Source organism: Agelaius tricolor, unplaced genomic scaffold (assembly GCF_023055355.1).
Source record: "Agelaius tricolor isolate 1412-34295 unplaced genomic scaffold, bAgeTri1.0.p SCAF_22, whole genome shotgun sequence".
NCBI classification, from domain to species: domain Eukaryota; kingdom Metazoa; phylum Chordata; class Aves; order Passeriformes; family Icteridae; genus Agelaius; species Agelaius tricolor.
In genome coordinates this window covers 6123850-6147578 of record NW_027269282.1, presented here as the reverse complement: position 1 = coordinate 6147578, position 23729 = coordinate 6123850, and the positions used below count along the sequence as shown (strand labels likewise).

The window sequence follows — 23729 nt, the reverse complement described above, 5'->3', positions numbered from 1 at the left end:
TCTCCTCAGGAAATTACAATGGCTGAAATCTTGCAAACTCAGCCACATGGTGATTCTTATGTGTGTGAAAAATGGTACTGGCTTTAAGAGCACACACCAATAGCTTTGAGGTGTCAGGGTCCAATGAGTGCAGAAAAAACACACCTTAGACAGGAGCACAAGGGGAAGAGGAAATGTCTGGCAGCAACTGAGCTGGGAGAATTTTCACAGCTTGAAAAGCAGATTTAGAAACATATCAGGGCCTTTCATTGTTTGGAGTAGCTTTACTTTCTGATCTGTTCAGCTAAAAAATGTGGGCTTATTTCAAAGCCCACAACAGAAAAACTGTCACTGACATTCTAGCTAATACTCTTAAGGCTATTTTCAAGATGGTGATGTAGGATGCCCCATGTAGGCCATGAGAAAATATCAGCAATATTTTTTGTCAAAGATAAGGCATTTAGGGAATGAATAAAACCAGTAAAACTCTCAATCTTACCATTTGTCATTCCAAAGCTCTCTCCTACTGACGTGACCTTGATGAATACTGAATTACAGCGTTAATCCAACTGGCAAATTTTGTCACCTGGGTATAAACTCCTGGCTTGTTTTTTAGCCCACATCCCTCACCCCAGCTCACAAGGCCATATACGTAGTAGGAGCCATTTGCTACACAAGTCAGTGGGCCTCCAGAGTCTCCCTGAGGAAGGAAAGCACACATGTTCAAAGCATGAAGCAAAAGAGTATCCAAAATCAGAATGCTTCTCTCTCAGCACAAGACTTTGAAGCTGTAATGATGTTTTTTTTTCTTGACAGATGTACCATCAGATGCTGCTTAGCCCATAAGTGGACTTGCAGTTCTGTGACCAGGTCAAATGATACCAGACTTTTTGGCTGTAAGTTTTAATTTTTTTCCAGTCTGTGACATAAATCTGACAAGGTCACATGAAATTTCCCAGGCGTGAAAGTACCAGGAATTCAGAGCCTGAACTCAGAAAGATAAAGATGGGATCCCTGGCATTAATGAAAACTCAAGCTGTCTCACACTCCTCAAAATAGCCTTATTCTGAGTTGCTTACTTGAATTTTGTTTGTTTTATTTCTGATTTCTATTGCAAAATATGCTTTGCAGTGGTAATTTGCACCCTAGGAAGTGTTGTCCAAACTGTTTCCTACCTTTCAATTGTATAAGTATGAACTTGTTTCACATTTGTGTTAGCTGTAATGAAAAGAAACATCAATACTGACTCCCTGCAAGTCTTAGCTCTGATAGTGAAAATCAGATTAGAATAGGCAGTCAAGGTAGAGGCCATAACAAAACTGAGGGAAAAAAAGAGCAAGTTTTCAGGTTATTATGACAAACTGCCTCAGAAGTCTCTTGATTCCACAGATCTGCCTGTAGGTGACAGTGGCAATATTAGCTCTAAGGATGTACAGCTCAAAGTGTACTGCAGAAAGGCTGTTAAAATACACTGATGTGAGAACAGGTACATATGCAGCACATTGCCAAAGTTCTGCACAGCCTGACTCTTTACACAAAAAATTAGTGTTCAAATACAGAAAAAGCCACACACCTGACAAGAATCGATTCCAGGTTTCCGAAGACGTCCTGCACAAAACATGCTATCATCCAGTTTGTCATGATGTATGTTGGGCTCATTGCATTTCCTCTGTGAAATCAGCCTGACATTGGCATCTAACAGCTGATGGGATGGGTCACCTATGGGATGTGCACCAAAAAAATGGAGTCACTTTCTTCTCATTCCTGTCATAATTTGTCTTTTATTCAAAATACAAACTTGCTTTGGCAAAAAAATGGGATGGGGGAAGAGAAGGGGGGATGATGCATATTCTAACCTGGGAAGGAAAGAACTATCTGGCTGAAATAATAAGTTTCCAATGAGCTGGAGCCTGAAGTTTCACTCAGCACAGAGTTGTTGTCTAAATGAAAGTTAAGTCAGGTATTCAGAATTTGATTCCAATCAGCTCTCTCTGTGTAATTCTGCTTTTCCAAGGTGCTGGTTGTCTGCAGCTCCCAGAGGTCCCTGTGGGACTTTGAGCTGCTCAGCACTTCTCAGACTGGTTCTATTAGATGCTTTAACATGCAAGCTAATGAAACAGATGAAAACTGAAAATCATACAATATTTAAGGGCAATGATTAATTACAGGGAATCTAAAGACATAACTTGACATCTAAAGGCAATAGCCTTAGTTTCAAAGTACTACATCTGTAGATAATTAAAGGTGGTTTATAAGTTTGGTTCTGCTTGAGTTTCAGGAAATATTCCATTTCTTCAGTGATTTCCTGAAATGCTAATAATAGCTCTGCTCATAGAAGGAGCCATTTAGTTTGAACACGTACAGGGTACTTGATATTCTTTGTTGAGGGGAAAAGCCATAAAATCCCCCTTACCCTTTTAAGAGAGAATTTATTTGGAACTTTAAAAAAAGTCCATTAAATTCTGTTGGTGCATTCTGATCAAATGAACACACTTGTCTCTTGTGGACTTCAATGGGAGTTATGTGAAGGGAGAATTTAGTCCAATGGATTGTATCAGGCTGTATCAGTCACTAAGCACTAGGACACCTACTGCAGCCTCAGTGACAGGTTTTCCTTCTGCTGCTTCACAGCAACACATCAATCAGAACATGAGAAAGAGCATTTTTCAGAAAATTGCCATTATCATTTTTTAAGCATAAAAATTTCTCCCCTTAGGATTTACCATGGGCAAGAAAGGTTTTTGGATGGAGCTGGTTGAACTTGAAAAGCTTGGGATTTTTTTTTTTATTTTCAGTACATCTGAGGGTCCAGATGCTGCTTCCAAAAAGCTTTATCTGACCCAATGGGCTGGAAAACCATGTGAAAATTCCTGTCTTTCTTGGTGCTGTCTTGAAACACACAAGCTATATGATAGCCTCTCTTGATACTTCCTTGCTTCTGTAGCTGGCTTCAGATGAAACCATGACATGGAGAGTTGGATGGCAGGCTAAAAAATGCATCAGGCATCTTATTAGAACTCTAACAGGTTTGGTTGATTTAGCAGTTAGAGATTTCTGCTAATGAGTAATTTGCGTGGCATGGTTTAGCTGAATTTATTTTTTAATTCCATGTCTTGGTTTCACCAGTGTCTAGATCTTCATTTGTGTCTGGAAATTGCTACTGAAAGTAGCAGCCCACCTTACCACTAGAGTACCCACGAAAATCCAGTTAGCCCACAAGTACCTGTCTCTGTGTCACCCCATCCAGCAATGAAGCAGGAAGTCCCAGCAGGAAGGAAGAAGTCTGGGAGACATGCTATTTTCACATACTTTGTTTCCACTGCACAGTAACCATCAACAGGCTTCAGTCTAAGTAGTGCTGGAGAGGAGATAAACAATAACAAAAATATTTGGAGCTAATTTTGATCCCTAACTATTGTTAGCAGTTGTTACCATGCCAAGCTGCATAAACCCAACATCCCATTTGCCCCCCTATGCTGGACCTGTTCCCATTGCTTGGCTCCTCCTGAGCAGTGACTTCTGCCTGCCCATCACAATTTATATCCCAAGATTCAAACAGGTCTAGGTCAAAATTTGGCCTGATTATTTCCAGAGCATAGCATCAATGAGAATTTTACATTCACTTTGGTGGGAGAGAGGCACTTCAAACAACAAAGGCTGGAGGTGAGCTGTGTGAGTGTCAAATAAAGGATTTACCAATATCATTGTATAGGGCATGACCCGTCTCCTCTCTGTATTTGCCATGTAAAATTACTTCCACTGCATCAAATATTTGCTCATGATCCTCTTTCTTCTTGAGGTTTTGCTTGCCAAGGGCTACTTGGATCTTTTTTTCTGGGTTTCTGGGAAAAAAAAAAAGTCATTTATGTATACAGACATTTTTTATCAGTGGGTGTGCACTTTTAGTGACAGGAACTCAAGATATTTCTTCCTGTTGTAAAGCTTGGCCAGAAGATTTCCTAAAATCATTATAGGAAGGCTTAGATAGGAAAGTAGTGGTATTGGAAAATGCATGTTCTCTTAACTTGTTGCAGTCATGAAATAAAGTGATTTTAAGCTGCAATCAGCTGTAATTAAGCTGATTTTCTTTGCCTTTTAGGGCAGAGTAGCAGCATGCACACAGTCTATTACTGTGGCAGTGATGACGAGGGGCAGCTCATGTAGCCATGGCAGTAGAGTTTCTTGCCATTGTCTGAGCATATTTAAAATCATATGTGTTGAAATTATTTCCAGTGTGTAATTTACCTGTTTCCTAGGGTGGTGGTTTCCAACTGATTCAATACACATGTTGGAGGAAATGTAGTATTTTAAGCTAGCTGACACAGAAAAAATTGAAGCTACACAGACTTTGACTGTTTTGAAGAACTTAATTCTGATGTAATAGGTGATGTTTCTTATGGCCTCCCAATATCTCCTTAGGTTTTCATAGAGTTCTTCTTTTACACATTGCAAAATCTTCCTACTTTCCTCTTTTTTCCCTCTCACGCAACTTTTTTAGCTCATTTTATTTAAGTGGTGCCTAATTTTGTTATTTCAGCAAGCAACATTTTCAAGTATATAAACATTTTTATGCATTTATTAATTTTTTTCTGTCCACGTATGTGTTTTCCTTTCAATTTGACTCCCAGCAATCACTTTGATTACAAATAATTTGGATACCAAGCTGCCTTTGCTAGCCACCCTGATTTTAATACATTTGTCTACCCTAATGATAGGACATGCACTTACTCAAGGCAGTGTGCAGCAGTAAGAACCCAGCATGATTTAATTAGCACTCCACCACAGAAATGTTGATTCCCATCTGGAGTCTGTATCTGCAGAGATGCCATCCAGGGATGTTTTCCAGGTGTAGCCTTGGATCCACCATAGATCTTCTTGAGTGACCTACGAACTTCTGGTTGTCCACATGTTTGGAATACTTCAGGGGGGTCTGTAGGGGGTTCTGTCGGGGTCTCTTCAGCTGCATTGGAAGAGACAGCAGATGTATAAATGCAGAGTTAATATCAGACTGGAAGAGTTAAGCAGCAGGGAGTCACCTGCTGCTCCAGACCACCTACGTGCTGCCAAATCACTTGATTCTAATTCTTTACCTGCGCAGAGCGAAACATCACAGTATTCCCAATCCACTTCATTATTTTTCCTGATGTAGCACCAGGGTTTTTCATCCTCATCAGGATTCCTGAAGGGAACAGTTGAGAGACTCAGCCAGCAGGAATGGGGAAATCTCTATGAAACTAGTGAAGGAGCTGAGGATTCCTAGGGAGAAGCTTCATGTTCCCATATGGGAGATGAACAAAAGATAATATTTCATAAGATTGATAAAGAAGATGCCTGAGTGAGGCATACGGTACTGCCATATAACTATTGCCATACCTATTCCCTATTTTAGCCATAAGAAAAATGTGAGACTGGTTCAAAACAAAGAGGGCAGCTTCTGGAAGCCTCATATCAGCATGGTTAGAGAAGGTATCTCTAACATACTGGTGTTTTATGGGCAGGTGGTCTCTAAAAAGATGTGAGATCTTAACACCATTAGTTTATCAAATTCATGAGCAGTTTGTCCTCAAGGATCTCTTTGATATAGACCTCTACAGCTGCTTCTTCAAAATATTACCTGCAGAAGTTGTGTTCACCAATGCCATATGAGTCAGCATCCTCCATAAAGGCATTAAAAGGATGGTCCAAGAGATGGTGGGAATTCCAGTGCAGGCAGGTCCTGCCATTTTCTGCTTGGTTCACTCTACCTCTATACGTAGAGGAGTCCTCTTCATAACAATCATTTGGTCCTGTAGAAAGACAATAACTGAAATGAAATTATGAAAATTACTTTTGTGTTGTTCCTTGCTCAAAGTGGTTCCTTTTCCTTCCCTTCCTTGTCCTGCATTCATTTTATGGAGGATCAGAAGTACCTACTGGGCCAAGTAATTATGTTCCTTATTGTGCACAGAAATTAGAAAAATGTCCCAACATCTGTCCATCTTCTACCTTGATTGATTTAAATGTCACCCATCAGAAGCAGTCCCCTCAGCCTGGGGAGTCACAGGCAACTGGGGAGGCATCTTCACTACATCAGATTTTGAATGTTTAAGGAAATCCCGACATTTCTTCTCTGAGGACCTCTGGACCTCACTAACTATGTACCAGTGGGACCTTGCCAAAGCACACTTAGAAAACACCAAGATGGGAACTCTTTCAAGCCCCTTTGCCAGCAGTAGCAGCAGAAGTCAGCCTCTTCCTCTGACCCTCTCTCCAAGGTCCCTGGTGCCCCGGTGTAGTCAGGCCCTTGGAGCAGTGACAGGAAGTCACCACAGGATGCTACAGGAATAGCACCAGATAGTCTGGCTGCAGGGGGAAGCCAGCCCCTGGCTCTCTGGAGGTTCACCCATCCCCCAGAGGGACTGTGACATACCGATCTCGCAGAATCTCCCTCTGAAAGGTTCAGGGCACTTGCAGGTGAATTTTGATCTGTATCTGTTCCGTATGCAGGTGCCTCCATTTTTGCAAGGGTTTGGGCTGCACTGCTTGGATGCTGTCAATGTGGAAAACACAGAACAGCCTTGTCAATGTGCTGAACACTACACAGACACTCACATCACGCCCAGTGGAAGCTGGGGAGAGCTCCCACTCAGCCTGTTGGCTTTGAGTTCTCATGAAATCTTGTAAAACACATATCTCTGAGGGTTTTAGCAGCGACTGAACCACCACCCTGCAAATCAAGCATAACTCATCACTGGCCAGTGACGGATGGAAGCTGCAGCATTACTAGGCAAGGATCACCCTCTGCAGTGGGTGATTTCCTGCTGCAGACTGGCCATGGTGCTGTCCCCACAACAATTTGTGCCCAGCTGAGTGCTCACCGCGCTGGCAGGAGGGTCTCTTGTAGGGAGGCTTGCAGCTGCACTTAAAATAAGGTGGGGTTAATATTACCAGGCAGTCACCAAAGTGGCAGTTCTTCTCCAGACACATGTCCTCCACTGTGGAAAACACACATAAAGTACATCATCAGCATTTGTGTGGGCACAGGAGCTGTGCCCTTGCAGGGATCATAGGAAGATGCCTTCCCTTGACGCTCTAAGGAAGCTTTCATTTGGCAGATGTGGACTTGGAGTCTCACTTCTTGTTCAGAGCATCTATGGCAAAAAATCTGTGCTACCAATGAGCGGCTCCCCACTGCCCACCTTGCAGGGCATAGAGGAGCACTCCCTGCACTCCTGCAGTTTATTTCACTGGATGCTCTTTAGACAGACTTTGGTCTGGATGAGGTCCTAAGAACTGTGGACATGACTGCTCTGGGCTGTCAGAACACCCAGCTCAGCAAACAGCGGGTTTATAAAGTTGCAACAGTAGCATTACCTACCAAAATGAGGAGTGTAGGTTAGCAAAAGAGCCATTACCTTTTTCACATGTAGTCCCACCGTATGGCTTGGGACAGTGACAGCTGAAGTCACTTCCCTTGGCTTCACACGTACCACCATTCTTGCAGGGGTTGGAGTAGCATGAGTCTGTAGAGGTAAGGATGGAGATCTTTCAGCATCTCAACCTTCACCACCTGCTTTTTCTTCTTGTGTTTTGTGGTTGCCAGAGTCTGTCTTCCTTGGCACAGCATCCTCTGTAACAAGTGCTGTGCTTGTGCATCAACCCAGCACCCACAGGAGTGGTATGAGTTGCTGCAGAGTTTATTCCAAGCTGCAGTGGCTCATAGCTTTGGGTCTGGAGATCCTCTACTCCCCTAATACAGAGTTGTAATGGGGCAAGTCCCTTCCTTTGATCAGACACAGATTTGTCTCTGTGGCATTGCCTCTGGCTGTCTGCCTTCATGGACTGAGTCTGGATGGGATTTGGCAATGTCCTGTTTGGAACACAGTATTAATCTCCCCTGGAAGAGCCATCCACTACCATTAGACTCTACCATATCTCTGGGTGACTCTGGCTCAAGGGAGCTGGCACCTGCTGAAAGTCACTTGTGTGCTGCTTCTTACACTGTGCTCAACATCTCCACTGCAGTCCAGGCTGCCAGGAGCAATTGGTATTGGAAACAGCCCAAAGTCAGCTCTGCTGCTTTGTACCAGGGGATAACTTGGAGAGTGTTACAGACAACTTCCCTCCCTATCCTTTTGAGTCCCCTGAGCAATCTCTAGGATCCTTTCCTGTTCTCCTGAAGTTTGGCAAAACAAAAAATGAAAAGGAAATAAAACCCCTGCAACTGATAAAAGAAGAAAAAGAAAAAAAAACGCAAAAGAAACCTGCTCTACATTTGGTTCCCAGCATAAATACAGAACATATATCCCATGAAAACAGCAATTACATCTTACAGTGTCTATAGACAAATAAGCCTGTGCTTTTTTGTAGTAGCAATCAGAAATGTTCTGCATGATCAGAATCCATCCTGTGAAACCTGGAGATAAAACACAGGATCCTTACAAGAGAAATACAAAGAAGAACACTGCAAACGATTCTCCTAACTCATCCCTTTGATGCAGGCATTTTGAGAGCAGGCTGGCAGCCAGGCCTGCCACACTCATGCTTCAAGCACAGGGTTAGGATTTTACCCCTTCCTTGCCTTCCTGCCCACCCCTGACAAGTACCTCTCATGTAATCGAAGTCACCTAAAGATATCTCCATCCAGCTAAATTCCTCTGAGAGCTCCTGCTGGAGGTTGGTGTCCTGCTTTGCTTCTGTGTAGTAGTAGTTCTCATAGTCATCAGTCTCATCTGCAGGGAGGGGTGAAAAGAGAGTGAAAGAACAGAGGATTAAAACTGGAACAGGAATTAAAACTGGAAGGAGACAAGTTGTGAAAGAAGTTATTCCTGAGATGAACAGTACTTTTCCCTTTCAACTGAATGGGATGTCAGAGGGTTTAGTGACCATCTTGAGGACCAAAGATGCTGTTCAGCTCTTCCTCGGCACAGGCAGAGCTCACCTAGTGCTCAGCATGGCCACTCTGAGCACAGCTGGCCCCAGTGCTGCCCTCGAGGATGCTCCTGAGGGGCACTGGGGCTCTGGCTGTCCAGTTGGCTCCTGTGTGACAGCCAGGATGCCCCAGAGGGAATGCAGGCCAGGGCTCTCCAGGCAAAGGCATAAGGAGTGTGGTACCACAGCCAGGGCTGACAACGAGGGTGGTACCAGCACAAAAAGAGATTTAGGCTCCTATAAGAAGAAGGGATTTTCTTTGTCCAACTGCTTTGCTGACCATCACCACTGCTGCAGAGAAGGAGGCAGGGCCTTCCCCAGCATGGAGGCCCTGCTGTGTGGGGGGACACAGAGTCCCATCCCGAGAGCAATTGGGGGAACAGAGTCATCCACCTGCACGAGTTTGTGACTTCTCACCCACGAAACAGCCTTGGAGCAGCGAGGGCCTGGCACTGCAGCCATCTGCTGTCTGAGGAGCCCATCCCTGCCTCGGCAGCCGCGGCCTACAGGGGCCGGAGCCCTCATGGAGCCTGCAGGGAGCGCGGCTCTGCCAACCACACAGGGGGTGTTTGATTAAAGTGGACTGGCGGCTCCTGCCACAGGTACAGCTCTTGCCAGTGGAAGCCACTCCAGTGTTTCAAAGACAAGCTATGGTAATGAGCAAAGCTAAGCTACGTACAGAGACATTTTAAAAAGCTCTCCCCTAGGGCCGGACCGATGGCCCCATGGATAATGCTCTGCCTTGAACTGATTATCGACTGCATTATCTTAGTTTTCTCTCCTCATTCATTCACTTGCAGCCTTTATCTTTATTCTTTCTTTGCTTCTGAAAAAAAGAAAGAAATTCCACGTTTGTACAATGGGTGTTTTATATTTCATATTAAAATAGAACAGTCTTTTTTTCTTCTCTTTTTTTTTTTCTACATGCCAACTCTCGTTTCTCACAAAAAAAAAAAAATAGAGGAAAGTTTCACCTCATTTATTGCTATGTCAAGTCAAGACTCCTTTTCCTCAGCTCATTATTTCCACAGGAGCCGAGTCTCGACTATGTGCAAGTGTTGCAGAAGTGTACGCCTTGCTGAGGAACAGAAGGATCTTGCTGAAAGATAAGGACATTGTCTACACTGAAAAAAATTAAAATTAATGTGATGTAGTTAAGGAAGAAAAACAAAAAGGAAGTTTTGCCTGAAATGCAGCCTCCAAGTTCACTTTGTTGGAGAGGAGATTTTGCAAACGACTTGAGGTTGAGGGAACTGTCTGAAGTAGTCTGATTTTGTATCCCCTATTCATTTTCAGAATCTTAGAGGGGCATACTGGCTTTTATTCCACAGATGCTGTCTGAAGGATGGGGTATCCTTTTTTATGGAAAAATATACCTGCTTAAAGTTATGAAGGATGAACAGGGGAGCGATGGCTGCAAAAGGCAGACTGCAAACATGCCAGCATGCATTATAGAGGACTCTCCTGAGTCAACAGAGGAAAAATTAGTGCCCTGAATGAGGACAAATAGCTAAACCATTGTAGAATCATCTACCCTGGTTTTTAAGCCAACTGCTCTGTGTGTGTTGTTAAGAGATGACACTACTGTCACTTGATTTTTGTTTGGCATGGTTTCTCAGCAACAGATTAATCATTTACTAAGAACATTTATGTAATTACTTGACAGGTTATGAATGATTTTTAAGTTCAGCTCTTCTGTAAACAAGATGGCCAATATGTAATTCACGAGGTTTGGGGCCCAATACCCCATGTGCACTGATGGGGCAGTTTTGGGAGAGGCTATAGCACACCTGCTGAGTTTGGCACCCAGCAGCCCTTGAAGAGGGCAGCTTCAGGTAGCCAGAGCTGAGGTAAAGCAGGCAACCCTGAGCAACTCCCTCAAGGGCTGGCAATTACCATTTCAAGAAATTTAATGGCCAAGGCATGGAGTTCAGGGTGCATGTGGAAAGGGCTCAGAAGACATCAGCAAAGCCTTTTGGGTGCCCTGTTTCCCATGTGGATATGGGAGTCAGGAAGCTGAGGCTACTACCTAGGAGACCAGCCAAGGTGATGTAAGAGTGCAACAGATCTGAGAAAATGACCAGCGTCCCTGCTTTCCCCATTGCTATCCTTCTTCATGAAACTGAGAAACAGACATAGCTCCTACAGGTCACATAAGTGATGTTTCCCATCTCCCAGCTGCTCCATGTCACCTCCAGCTGCATGAAGCAGTGAAAAACAAAGACCAGAAAACACTCACTGGGGCATATGATGTCAAACTAAGAGATGTCTTCTTATTTATCACTGTTTTGACACTAAATAACTATTTGGCTTCCACATCTCTTATTTAAGAAGTGCTCCCATTCCAAATTTTTAAATTATTCATAACAAGCCATAGGTTTAGTAAAACAAAAACAACACTTTTTTTTATCTGAGCACATAATTAAAGCACAAAGTCTGATACACTGGTTGATTTAAACATATTACTAAATCAGAGTGTTCGTTCTTTGTAAGTGCTGGAAAACCTTAACATGCTTAAAAAAGCAGTGATCTGACATTTGTCACTGAAATGTGACTATTACATGAAATTAAATTAGACATCCTGCATGCAAATTTTCAAAGAATAACTTTCCTCTGTGTAGTACAAAAAATCCCCCCATAATTGATAGATAGAGATTGACTTTTAAAGCTTCAAATCAGCTTTGAGGTCTGGGTGATCTTTTAAACTGTGCAAGCTTTCATCTGCAGTTTTTCACATTGCCAAGAGCTGTCAATCAAGCGATGGATTTCTGATCAATATCCCCTTGTTCATTAGCTGACACGGGCTCTCTGTTACGGAGAGAACAGATACCCCAACGCCGACAGTCACACTGGTTTCAAAACCTTCCCTGGATCAAGTGATGACTAATGTTCCAAGTGGGAAAGTGATGCATTAGGATGCCATCGGGTGACCTGAATTGCGAGGTAACTTTGTTGGACTGCAGTTGTCAAGATGAGTGATGTGCAGAGTTAAAGCCTATTGCCAACACACATCAAGAGTGCCAGAAAGTACCCAGCATTTATTCAAGCTCTCTGAACCTCTGGAGACTGACTGAAATCTGGCCTAATTTAAGCAGGATGAGTTTTCCTACCACCCTCCTAAATACTTTTTGTCCCCAGCTCTGAGATTATTGCAGTGTTATTTTTATGAGGCTGAAATCCTGACTGTATTTTAAATAATGAGATATTCCCCATTTACTTCTGCAGAGATGAGACCTCACAGTATTTCCTCCCTTCCAAGCAGGCTGTGGCTGGGAGTAGCTGCAGCTTCAGAAAGAAGGGAGACCAGCTAACAACAAAGCCAGAAAGCCTTTCAAATAGTTTTGTGGCTGTTACTTAAAAGCAGTTTTGCAGCACTTTTTTCCTCAGAGGGATGGATGCGGGGTGAAGGGGAATCATGATGGCTTGAGGAGTGGAAACTTTAAGGGGGATGGGGAATAGGAGATTGTAGGAACACTGGGGGGACAGATGTAAGGACCATACACCATAAGGCAGGGAATGAGTTAAGAAATTGTTAAAGAGATAAGCTACCATCAAAAGGCAGATCCAACCAGTTTGCACAAGGCTGTGTATACCCTGAATCAAGTGCATGACTGTGGCCAAATATTTGCAGAACCCGAATAATGAGCTCAGACATAAAAATGATTTGGAAATTTGTTTTCTACGCACAGGTTATTAGAAAAGCAACATTGATTTGGGCACTGCTGTATGAGAGATAAGATTTCTGGTTTGATCTGAAAGCCCAAATACCACTGGACTGAACAGGATTGCAGATGAATGAGTGCATACTAAAATCCACCATATTTTTGTGCAGGAAAATCAGCAAAATGATTGTAATATTTAAGTAGATACGCATTATAAACTCAGCCATTGAAATCAAGAGAAGGAAGAGCAAGGCTTACCTGCAAAAATACTAAACTTATCAATAAAACCATAATCTTCTACATGGCCCACATAGACTGTGAAAGGATATACAAATCCTCACACATCCTACACATCCTCACACAATATTCATCACAGCTTTTCCCTTATCAACATCTTAATGCGACACAGCCTTTCACGATTTTTACTTGCATGGGCTTGTTTCTGAATCTTCCAGCACTTGGGACAAAGCCTTGCAGTTCCACAGTAAGTTGCATGCTGCAGGAGAAAGTCAGCCTTCATTTATTTGACCTCCAGTTTTGATCCCCGGCTGTGCTCTTTGTTCATCCTTCTATGAGGTTTGCAGCCCAGCACCATGACCTCTCCTCCAGACCATGGGCCACTGTCACCTACTGGTCCCCAAAGCACATGAAGGCAGAGAAAAGTCATGGTTTGGGGCAGAATTGAGAGTTGCAGGTGTGGTCCAGGAGAACCCTGGGATCAGCTGTTGGTAGTGCTGCTGTGTCTCTGTTTTTGTTTCCAGTGTGTCAAACACACTCCTGGCTGGGACATGATGCGCTGTTGTCTCCTGCAGCACACGTGGAGGTCTGAAAGCACTCACCATATTACTTGTCTGAAGTCAAACAGATTTTCTACTTGATCACAGACCATATTTTAAGCACAGCAAGGCTCTCCATGAAGTTAAAATAATTCAGCACTGGGCACTAGGGAAGGGTCTTGATGATGAACCAGGTTGCCAGCCTCTCAGTTTTGTGGCAGGCAGAAGTTGAAATTATGAAACTGAAACCACTTACCTTCCATCGTGTTGGCCCAGAGGGAAGAATGGGAAGCCTGCATGAGATAATAAAGGTCAGAGAGTCATTTTCTGGTTAAAACAGAAGCCACCAAAGAGCTTTGCTTACAGTTCAAAGTTCTGTTTGCCCCTAATGCTGGATATCCAGATAAGGCTGCCTCCCCCCCCCGCCCCACGCACTTTGGAGCTAACCGACCTAGATTTTTAGAGCTCTTTGAAAAGGGTAACAAAATGTCAACAACCCACGGAAGAGGTCTGCCTTTTCCAAGCATACAGCCTAAGCTGCTGGGCTGGTCTCATTTGGGGCAGACCTGACCTGAATGGGTTAAGTTGTCTCTTTGCTTATGAGGTGGTGGCACACTGGTTATTTGTCCAACTTCTCTGAGCTGCTGACGGAGGCCACGCTCCAGCTGGCTGCCAAAGCTGGAGGCTGGGAGGTGCCTGGGCATGGCAGAGTGGATGTTGGACAGTGCAGCACGGCCCAGGACCTTACACCTGGTGCACCCAGTGGGACCTGGACCCCTGAGCTGGAAGGCTGTTAACAATCTTTGGATGTAGGAGAATATTTCTGACACTCTCCAGGAGGAAATGCCATGTGTCCCACCTCCAACGTGGGGCTCCAGCCTTTCCTGTTTGGCTCATGATCAAGGGCAAGCAACAAAAGGGAACAGAAGAAGAAGGAAAACAGCACTTAGCCTTTGAAGAGTGTGAGTGAGGTTTGTCTGAAAGGAAAGGCACTGACTCTACACCAGGACACATCCCCAGCGTGACAATTTCCGTTTGCTTTCCCTCTTACTCTAAATCCTAGCTGAGGACAGGATTACCTGCCTGCAGTGAGGATACACATCCTAACAGTGGGTGTGAAGGAGATTTGAAGCTGCTATTCTTCATCCTTCACATAATTTTAGGGAATAAAATGCATTTCCAAACAATTTAACACACATATAAAGACAGCATACACATGCAATTATTATGTGCACCTATGCATTGCTACAGATACAATGAAGTGTAAATATATGCCCTGTTTAGTCACACATTATACATTGAAGAAAGACATTCTCAGATAATGCTAGTTAAGACTAAGAACAAATTAATCAGAAGCAATGAATAAGAAACAGGACAAAATTAAAAGCTCAGAATTCACATTTATGAATATTTTCTGGAATACATAAATGAGCTTTTGCTTCAGGCACCTTTTCATCCCTCTTGTGTTTGAGCCAGGGAGAAACTCCAGTTCTCCCCTTCCCCACTGACTTTAATGAGAGCAATGTCCCCTGAACCACTCAGCAGAGCCCCTTCCCAGGTGCATTTGAGCCACACACATACAGAACTAAATCCTTTGCAGCTGGAAGGACACACATCCTCACACAATTGCCCCTCCTGAATGAGTGTGGAGATGATGGTAAATGAGAAGGCTGTAAAAGCTCTGTCCTTGGTGTATATGCTTCCTGAGTGCAGGTACAGCATTCGTCAGATCCTTTGCCAGACCCCAATGGAGAGCACAAAAAGCAAAGGTCTAATTGCTCCATTTACAATTAGTGATAGCATTCATCCATAAACACAGGCCAAAACAAACCCTGCAAGTGTAGTCCTCTCTTTTGGAGGAACAGATGAAACAAAGAACAAGGAAGCAGCACTGGGAGCAGGATGATGCAAGACACACTTCATCTTGCTCTCCAGCTCTCTGTGCTGCCCTGCTGTGGCATTTGCCTTATGGGGTTGGAAAGGGTTTGGCTCTGAAAGGTTTGACTGAGTGAGTTTGCCCCTGCACTGGGGGCAGCCCTTGGCACTCCAGGGAATGCTGGAGGGTTTTCAGCCCAGACTGAGTGAGGTGCACCAGGCTGTTCTGTGCCTCAGTTTCCCCAGCTGTAGGGTGGAGATGACAGTCTCACAATGCTCATACCCCAAGGAAATAGGAAAGATGAGAGATGCAGCATTGTGCTACACTACTTTCTTTCCCAGCTATTCACCTGCTGCTCTGTCCAAACATGGGTAGAGCTGACCACAGAAAGGCAGCTACCCTAAACTCCCTCTTGCAATAAAATGATGCTCTTAACAATGTACAGGTTTACAGTATCATCCTTCAGAGCAGGCAATGGCTTGGTGGCTGGTGACTGAGTCTCAGATTTTGAGTCCTGCTTTTGGATGAAAGCAGTCTGCTGCCACAATATAAATATTACTGGGAAGAAAGGCTTCTGGAGCACTCAGCATAGAGTCCAGGAGTTAAACACAATCTTTACTGAAAGATCTCCTTTTGTGCTGCAGCTCTCCCTCCTCGTGTGCCCGTCACAAGCTGCAGCAGCAGAGCCACAGGGGACAAAACCTCTGGCAGAGCTGACTTCTCAGCATGGAGAGTTTTCTCCTCTGTCCTGGGGTCCCCTGGACCACGCACCAGCCCACACTGGTTTTGAAGAAATTTCACCCCTGCTAGCCAGGAGAGGGCCAAATTTTAGCTTTTTGACTCATGGCCTGAAGCTTGCCATGGTGGTGTGCAGCAGAGGAGGAGGAAGAGCTCACTCCTTCCCTCCTGTGTGCTGGAGCTCTCCCCTTCATCCCCTCCAGGAGAGGATGTGGGATGCAGGATGGGGGATGCAGGATGTTAGAGATGGATACAGAAGAAGGCTGTCAGGAGGGGTGCAGAGGGTGGGGGTCCGGGAGGGGGCTGCAGGAGGGAGGCAGGCAGGGCCAGAGAAGGCAGGGCCTCCTGCCTGCAGTGCCGTATTGCTCGTGGCCAGCAGAGGAGGATCTTGTCCTTCCGACGAGGTGCAACACTGAGCCCAAGGAGGAGCAGGATTTGAACAAAAGGAAGGGGGGCGGGGGGAGAAGAAATTAGACCGTGGGCTGGTTTCACCAAACGGTCTCCTTGCTGCAGCTCGACACCGATACTTTGTGTGCTCTCTCAAGAGGGAATAAAATCACTGGATTCTGTTCATAGCAGTTCTGCAGTGATGAGGGACAGAGCTGGAAGAATTTGCAGAGAGCAATTTTAAATTTTACTACTTCAGGCTCATAAAAAAGAAACCCTACCAAAAAAAAAGACCCAAAAAAACCCCAAAACCAAAACCAAAAAAACCAAACACAAAAACCCCAAACAGTAAAAAAAAAAAAAAAGAAGGGACATTTTACATGGGTACAGTGCACTGCTGACTATGGAGCCAACTACATTTATAGGTCTCCTAGAAAAAAATTGTGAAATTCAAAATATCCTAATTTCACCTGACCTCTGTTGTATTTTGTCACTGTAAAGATTAGTACTTCACTAAAAGTTCATTTCTTCAAAAAGAGCCTTCAAAATTTTGCTAAATAGATTTTTGTACTAATTACATTGCACATACATGATACATGCAATTTTTCCATTTCAACTCCTTAAGAAAGAAAGACCAATGAAATGTAATAGATTCAAACAGGAATGACAGAACCATGAGCTTTCTTTATCTCAGGATGGAATCCTATGGCTCTTTCTCAGACAAAAATGTCCAGTTAATCTCTAGCAATTCTTTCTGAACAGACCCAGGAAGATTTGGCCCCAAATTCAAGGGAAGTTATTTATGGCTGCCAGGGCCATTCTCCACTTGAACTGTTTATTGTGTCCTGGGTACATTGTTACCTCTTATGACAGTAAAAATGAATCACCAAAACACAAAAGCAGGTGGAGAAGGAGAGCAAAAAGGTGACAACCCAGGGTTATGCTGTGAATTTACATCTGTGCAAAACAGACTTCCAGAGAAAACAGTGAAATAACTCAAGCTTGCATGACAGAGTAGCAAGAGAGACAAAACTTAGCTCTATACATACACAGACACTGCAACGAAGCACTAGAGGAATTCCAGTATGAAACTGCATTGGTAGGATTTGGCTTATTCACTCAATTGCATTAAGTCCTGCAAATTCTCTTGCAACTTGTCAAGAACTGGCCTCTGTGGCAGAAAAACAAAGATCATGCTTTCATTTGTTCATCTGTGCAGTCACAGCTTTGCAGCCAAGAAGGAGGTGGGATGGGGTTGAACTGGAGCATGAAGATGGATATTTGATCAACTTCCATCCACAAGTGACACAAGCCATGAAGGAGCCACGAGGGCAGACACAGCTACTGCCTTCTCGTAGTGAACCCCTTGATCCTGCTGACAGCTCTCAGTAGGAACCTTTGTCTGGGCTGCTTGCCAAAGGAGGAGGGAATCGACAGTTCTGATGCTCTTACAATCGGCCAGATTTTTGCCTGCAACCATCTTGGGTAGTGACAGTCTTTGAACTTCAAGGGAAAGTGGCTTTTCCAGCAATGACATTGTATTTCTCAGCCAAGGCCATGGTTGCAGGATAATGAAAGCAGGGCATATTATCATCTGGAGCACACATGCAACACATGTTGTGTTTTTAGCCTGGGAAACCAATCTCTGAAAGGATTCCACCAAAACCTCTGAGTTCTTTACTTCTAACAAGACATCTCCTGCCTCCACAGTGAACTGCAATTTGTGTATCAGAGTAAATGGTGTGTTCCTTATCAACCAGTCCCAGAGTACCCAGAGAAGTTCACACTTAAAATCTTTATTTTGCTGATTATTTAGTGGCGAACCTTTCCCATGGTAGCTACTCATACAAAACCCACAGGAATCCAAAAAAAAAGCAAGACCCTTCAGAGGCACCACTGAAACCAGCTTGGTCCTCTGCTCAGGAGTTACCTGCTCCCATTTTCCAAGAGATCAAAGTTTCCAAATTAATCTTTGCTCTGTAAGTGGTGGCCTGGTAGCAGCTGGATATTTTCAAAGCTCACTGGTGATTGAAGTGCACTCGCACTCCCAGGTGAAAAATGGGGTCAGCCTCGGATGCCACAGCACAGGGAAGCTACAAAATGCATTTCAGGGGGCTGCAGGAGCCAGCTAGTCACACTAACAGAGTGCCTGTGCTATCAAACACTCCTGCAGCCAGTCCTGGGAATGCAGGTTATACTGCTAGACTTAAAGCTTATGCAAAGTCATTAAGTCCCTTTAGTTACACGGGATATCAACCTGCACGCTGCAGGGCATAAGCTGATTGCCTTGGGGGGTCAGCGAGGAACGCTTCCCTCTCAGAGCACCGTGCAAAATTAGCTGGGGGCGCTCCCAGGGCTTTGTTGCTTTCCTGCTGCATCAGGCAAATTTAGGAGAGCACTGCAGAAGGGCATTAGACCTGATGGGCCACAAATCCAGGAGGGCTTGGCAGCATTCCCTTCTCTTCACAGCGATCAGCACAGCGCAGTGATCAGCACGTGAAGGCCTGTGTGCGCGGTGCAGCCCTGCAGCGAGGGTGAGGGAAGCAGCAGTGTGGGGTTACAACAGGAATGGATCCCTTGGGGGTTAGAAAAAGATGTCAGACAGAGTTGACTTTGGAACACCCTAAAATGTTGGTCTCCAAGTGCCTGAGGCAAGGAAAGACCTGCACTGCTGGCAACAGCATCCTCTTTCTGTGGGCCAAGAGCTCTCCATAGGTCCTTATGATAAGGGTTTCTTTTTTTACAATTGTTTGATCTTAATGTGATACTTTTATCCTTCCCTTTCCAAGTGCACTACTAAGTGCACTTGGTTATTGGATTGGGCAAGGCTTGTGATTTCAAAACACTTTCTATCACAGCTAAGTGGGCATCAATTTTTTGAAGTCCCAAAATATTCAGTGAAGAGCCACCTCTGCTACTCTGACCTTTGCAAGTCTTCCTCCCCACTGCCAGGGTTGGTGAGCTTGCAGGGATATCTGATACAAGGAAAAGGCCTGATCTGAACACCTGTAGATTTAAAAAAAACTTTTGTTCCTGCAAACATGTGCTGAATCACTTTAGAGCACTGTTAAGTGGGAGCTGCATGCTGGTGTCACTGGAATGTTGTGGGATCCAACTTCCTATTGTCCTGTTCCAGACTTCTCTAGCCCAACTCAGCACAACATTTAAGCATGGCATTTAAATCTGAGTGCGTTCCAGAAAAGTTGTTCCAGTACAAGTCTGGATAACTGAGGATACACATCTCAGTTGCAGCAGAGTTCTTTGGCTTTCTCTTTGACTAATTAAGGAATACTTAACAATACAATACCTTGATGGCAGGCAGATTTCTACTACAGTATCTTGCTGAGCAGGAGTGGAATGAAAAGCAGGGGTAAAAAACCCCAACCCAAGAAGACCTGCCATGTCTGTAGACAATCTTTGGTGCAGTTGCATCACAGATGCCAAAGCAAAGGACCAAATTCAGTGCTCACCATGCAGCTTTATGCCTTTTATGAAAATAGTATGCATTCATGTAGATGGAATCAGTTTCTTTTCAGGTAGTATGAAAGAACTGAATGAAAATTTTTGTTTTAGGATTCTGCTCCAAACCTGTCAGATTCATGAATGTCCAAGTATTTTCTTGTTATATTGTAACTGACTCAGCATGAACTACTGCTTAAACCCATGTTTGACTTCTGCTATATTTCACCAATAATATTTGTTCATCATCTTATTACTTCTAAAACCAGATAAAAATAAAAATGATAGTTAGTTCTAGAAGAGGATGAAGATATGAATTTAAGGGTGGTTTCAGCAAAGTGCATATATTATCTTTCCATTCAAGCTATTTCAGTGCCACTTTTTCTTCAGGATAAATCATTAGGACAAAAATATCCTCTCATAAATTGTTTGTCATGCAATGGTCACATCATGGCAACTCATTCCCTCTTTTTTTTTTTCTGGGATCCATGCCAAGTGCTAAGCCAGAAAACCTTGTTATATTAATTATGAAGAAAAAGCATGTTTTATTAAAAACTAGCCTGCTGAATATTCTGTCGTGCTGCTTTTCAGTGACAGCAGAATTGCTTTTGCATTTTAGCAATGTTAATGAATTTTCAGGGGCAGGGGGAAATATACTCTACATTTTCCATAGCAATTTTTAAAGCAAAGTCAGATTAGGACTGTCAAAGCATTGAATCAATCTAACACTTAGGACTCATTAGAAAAAATCTGGGCAAAACTTCATGTTGTCTAAGACTGGCCCCATATCTTCCTAACTGAGCATGAATTAACACTGCCAAATTAATGATGAGCTCATTGGTACAGATGAGGTTTCCACAATGTCTGTAAAACTGGCATTTAAGTACCCTAGAGCTGATTCCCTCAGTAAGATGCTACATGCATACTGGACCAAGTGTGGCATGGGTCCTGGTAATACACTAATTATTAATTACTCTACTGAGTTATGAAAGTCACTGATCTCAAATTGCAGACTTCTTTAAAAAATCTATTAAACAGCCCCATTAAACAGCCTCACTATATATTGTTCCCAAAGAATTCAATATAAACACATCAACATCTGAATTTTTGCAATGTATTTCAGTAAATATGAACCTGCACACATAGGAAAAGTCACTAAGAGAGCAGATGTTTTAAAGAACCCCAGATTCCTTCATGAGAAAATCTACTTGATTGCTTGGAAGAACAAAAGAAATTTTTTTAAAACTGACTTTTAACTTTCCTTTGATTACAAGTCATTCTTCCAGTCTTCTTTAAAGACGAGATGAATAGATGTACGAAAGTATATCAAGCTCTGCCAGAGCAGAGCTCTGGTCACCCCTAGCTGTGTTGAATATTTTGCCATTAACCTTCCTCCCACGTTAGCAACAACGATAATTCAGTCATTCAAAACATATGGCTGGGGGAATTTCTACCTTTTACAGAAGAGTTTGCAAAAGTGCCAAGGCAGGGACTACCTGACCTGTTTAATCAGATATTTAGTCTGAGGGAGGTGAGTCAGTGGCACAGGTTGCCCAGGGAGATGGTGGGTGCCCCATCCATGGAAAGACCCAAAGCCAAGCTGGATGGAGCTCTGAGCAACCTGGTCTGGAGGAAGATGTCCCTGTCCATGGCAAGGGGGTTGGAACAAGATGATCTTTAAGGTGCTTTCTAACCCAAAACATTCTATGATTTTAAGATGAGCTGCCCGTGCTGCAGTCCAGGGTTTTGGATCATTTCTTAGTGCCCAGGGCCAGGAGAGGGACCATGCTCCCCACCACAGACCACCGGGAGTGGTGCGGCCACTCAGTGAACCAGGAGAGCCATTCCTTGACACTGTAGATGTCTGCTTCAAACACCCATGGGACTTCCCTCCTATGTTGCATTAACTTGGTCACTTCAGTGGCCTGAAATGCAGATACAGCAGAGCTGGGATGCAGAAAGAAAAGGAGAATAAAAACATACTCACGCCCAAACATGTGGTCCCTAGGAGAATAACCAGTGGAAGAACCTGAAGTGTCAAAGCACTGTTAACCATCCTTGTTTTATTCTTGAAATTAGCTCTTCTTCTTGCCTATGATTTTTCAGACAAGTCACAGCCTTTTGAGGCCAAGCTAATTCAGTGCAAATAATTAACCGTGCTTCAAATATTGTTTAATGTTCAACAGATTGACCTGATCAAATAATTGCATCCTGTCCAGATAATCACTGTATTGACCACTGGCAAATGTTTCAAATCAGTAAGTAACAAGGATGGGAACAGTACAAATTAACAATAAAAACAAGCATTTACCTTGTATTAGAATTATCTTTCATCTATTATTTTAAATTGGAAAAAAGTATGAATCATACTTACTTCTCTCTCACCTGAAAAACAGTGAGATCGTGTTACATAATACATGATTTTTAAAAGCATCAAAGTGTGTTATTTGATTATTTTCTAAATTTCAGACATGAATTTAGAGTTCATGTTCTCAAGCTTTATTCCATTAATGTGAGAACCAGGATTTATTATTTTTTTAAATAAATAAATCTAAATTCTTGAGTAACCTTTATTCTCCTGAGGCTGAAGCATTTGTAACAATGGTAGGAACTCAGGAAATCAGAGAATTTCTGCAAGAATAAACAACCCCCTGTAGCAGAAATGATGACAAACTTTTGCTGATCAGATATTGTTTGTGCTGCATGTCACAAAAACAAATGAAGTGACCATTCTTTCTCCGAGACAGTTTAGAACCTGAAAAGGAAGAAAGTGATAAAAATAGTGTTCACATGTTGAAATATAAGGAAGAAAACAGTGAAATCCCAAGGGCTTAAAAATTTCCTCGATGTGATTTTGTGGTGAAAAAACATTTGTGAGTGCTTGATTACAGCAGCAGGTGCTGAAATTTGGATGCCAGAGAACTTTGTTTCTGATGATTCCTTGCTCTGGAGCATGAACATTCCTAAAGGAGATTTCATACACCAAAAAAATACACAAAGAATTTTGGTATCCTGACTATGCCACATGTGCATATCTTAAGCAGGTGCCTACAAGCAATATGTGTTTGAGTCAGTATGTTGGTGGCCAGCCACAAATAGAAGTTTATGAAATTCCAGATTCTTTAACTAGTTAGAAAGACAGCAAGATAAAAGGAGTTAGATAACACATGACTTTATGTAATGTGTCCTTGAGTAAGCTGATTTGCACTGAATTTTAATAGAGCCCTGATTCATCAAATCTCAAACAGAATTAAGGTATGGACTGGATCCTAATAACATCATGCTTTATATCCATGAAAGATAAATTAAAGGATGCAAAACTGCTATTGACAAACATTGATTATATGTACTTTGATGGACTTTGAAGTTGTGCCAGATGCGTCTTATCAGCCCCCGAAGTTTTCTTTTAAATCTCATTGCATAAGGCTTTTACTTTTTAATTATTTTTTTCCTCAGCCTCTTTGATCAAGAAAAAATGTAGATCATATTTGTGTGATGCTATTTCCTATGCATTTTATTTGGATATGCCCTTGTGCACAGCTCATGATATGTAAAAAAATGTTACATGGCACCTAGTGATCTTACCCTGTTATCCTGGGTGATATTTAATACTTAACTGACCTTCTCAAGCTGCTGAGTGAAATCCTGCCATGTGCAGAGAGCCAGCACAATGCTCATGGTCCTTTAATACCACATAAATCTACACAAGAAGGTGAAAGACACAGGGTTGTTGGTCTCTCTGTGTTGCAAGGAAGATTTTGACCAGTGAGAATGTTCAGTGAATCCATTTTTATTCTGCCCCCTGACAGTGGCAAAGTGGTCCTCATGTCAGACCCAATGGGAAAGCAAACCTCCCTGCAACTCCTTCTGGTTTTAGGAGATGGACTGACGTTTATACAATAAGTTTAAATAAGTGGAAATCCTTCTTTCCTATATACAGAA

At 43.1% G+C, this 23729-nt stretch overlaps 1 protein-coding gene across 1 annotated transcript; it reads right to left on the bottom strand.

The window, feature by feature from the left end:
- Positions 1-502: 502 nt before the first annotated feature.
- Positions 503-21843, bottom strand: HABP2 (hyaluronan binding protein 2). The gene is made up of 13 exons (XM_071446020.1): positions 21775-21843; positions 13584-13620; positions 8565-8690; positions 7374-7481; positions 6837-6953; positions 6389-6508; positions 5594-5765; positions 5070-5158; positions 4708-4939; positions 3676-3821; positions 3203-3337; positions 1553-1698; positions 503-679 (listed from the first exon to the last, which is right to left on the bottom strand). The coding sequence occupies exons 1-13, from the start codon at positions 21841-21843 to the stop codon at positions 503-505; spliced, it is 1674 nt and encodes a 557-aa protein (XP_071302121.1).
- Between the last annotated feature and the right edge of the window lie 1886 nt (positions 21844-23729).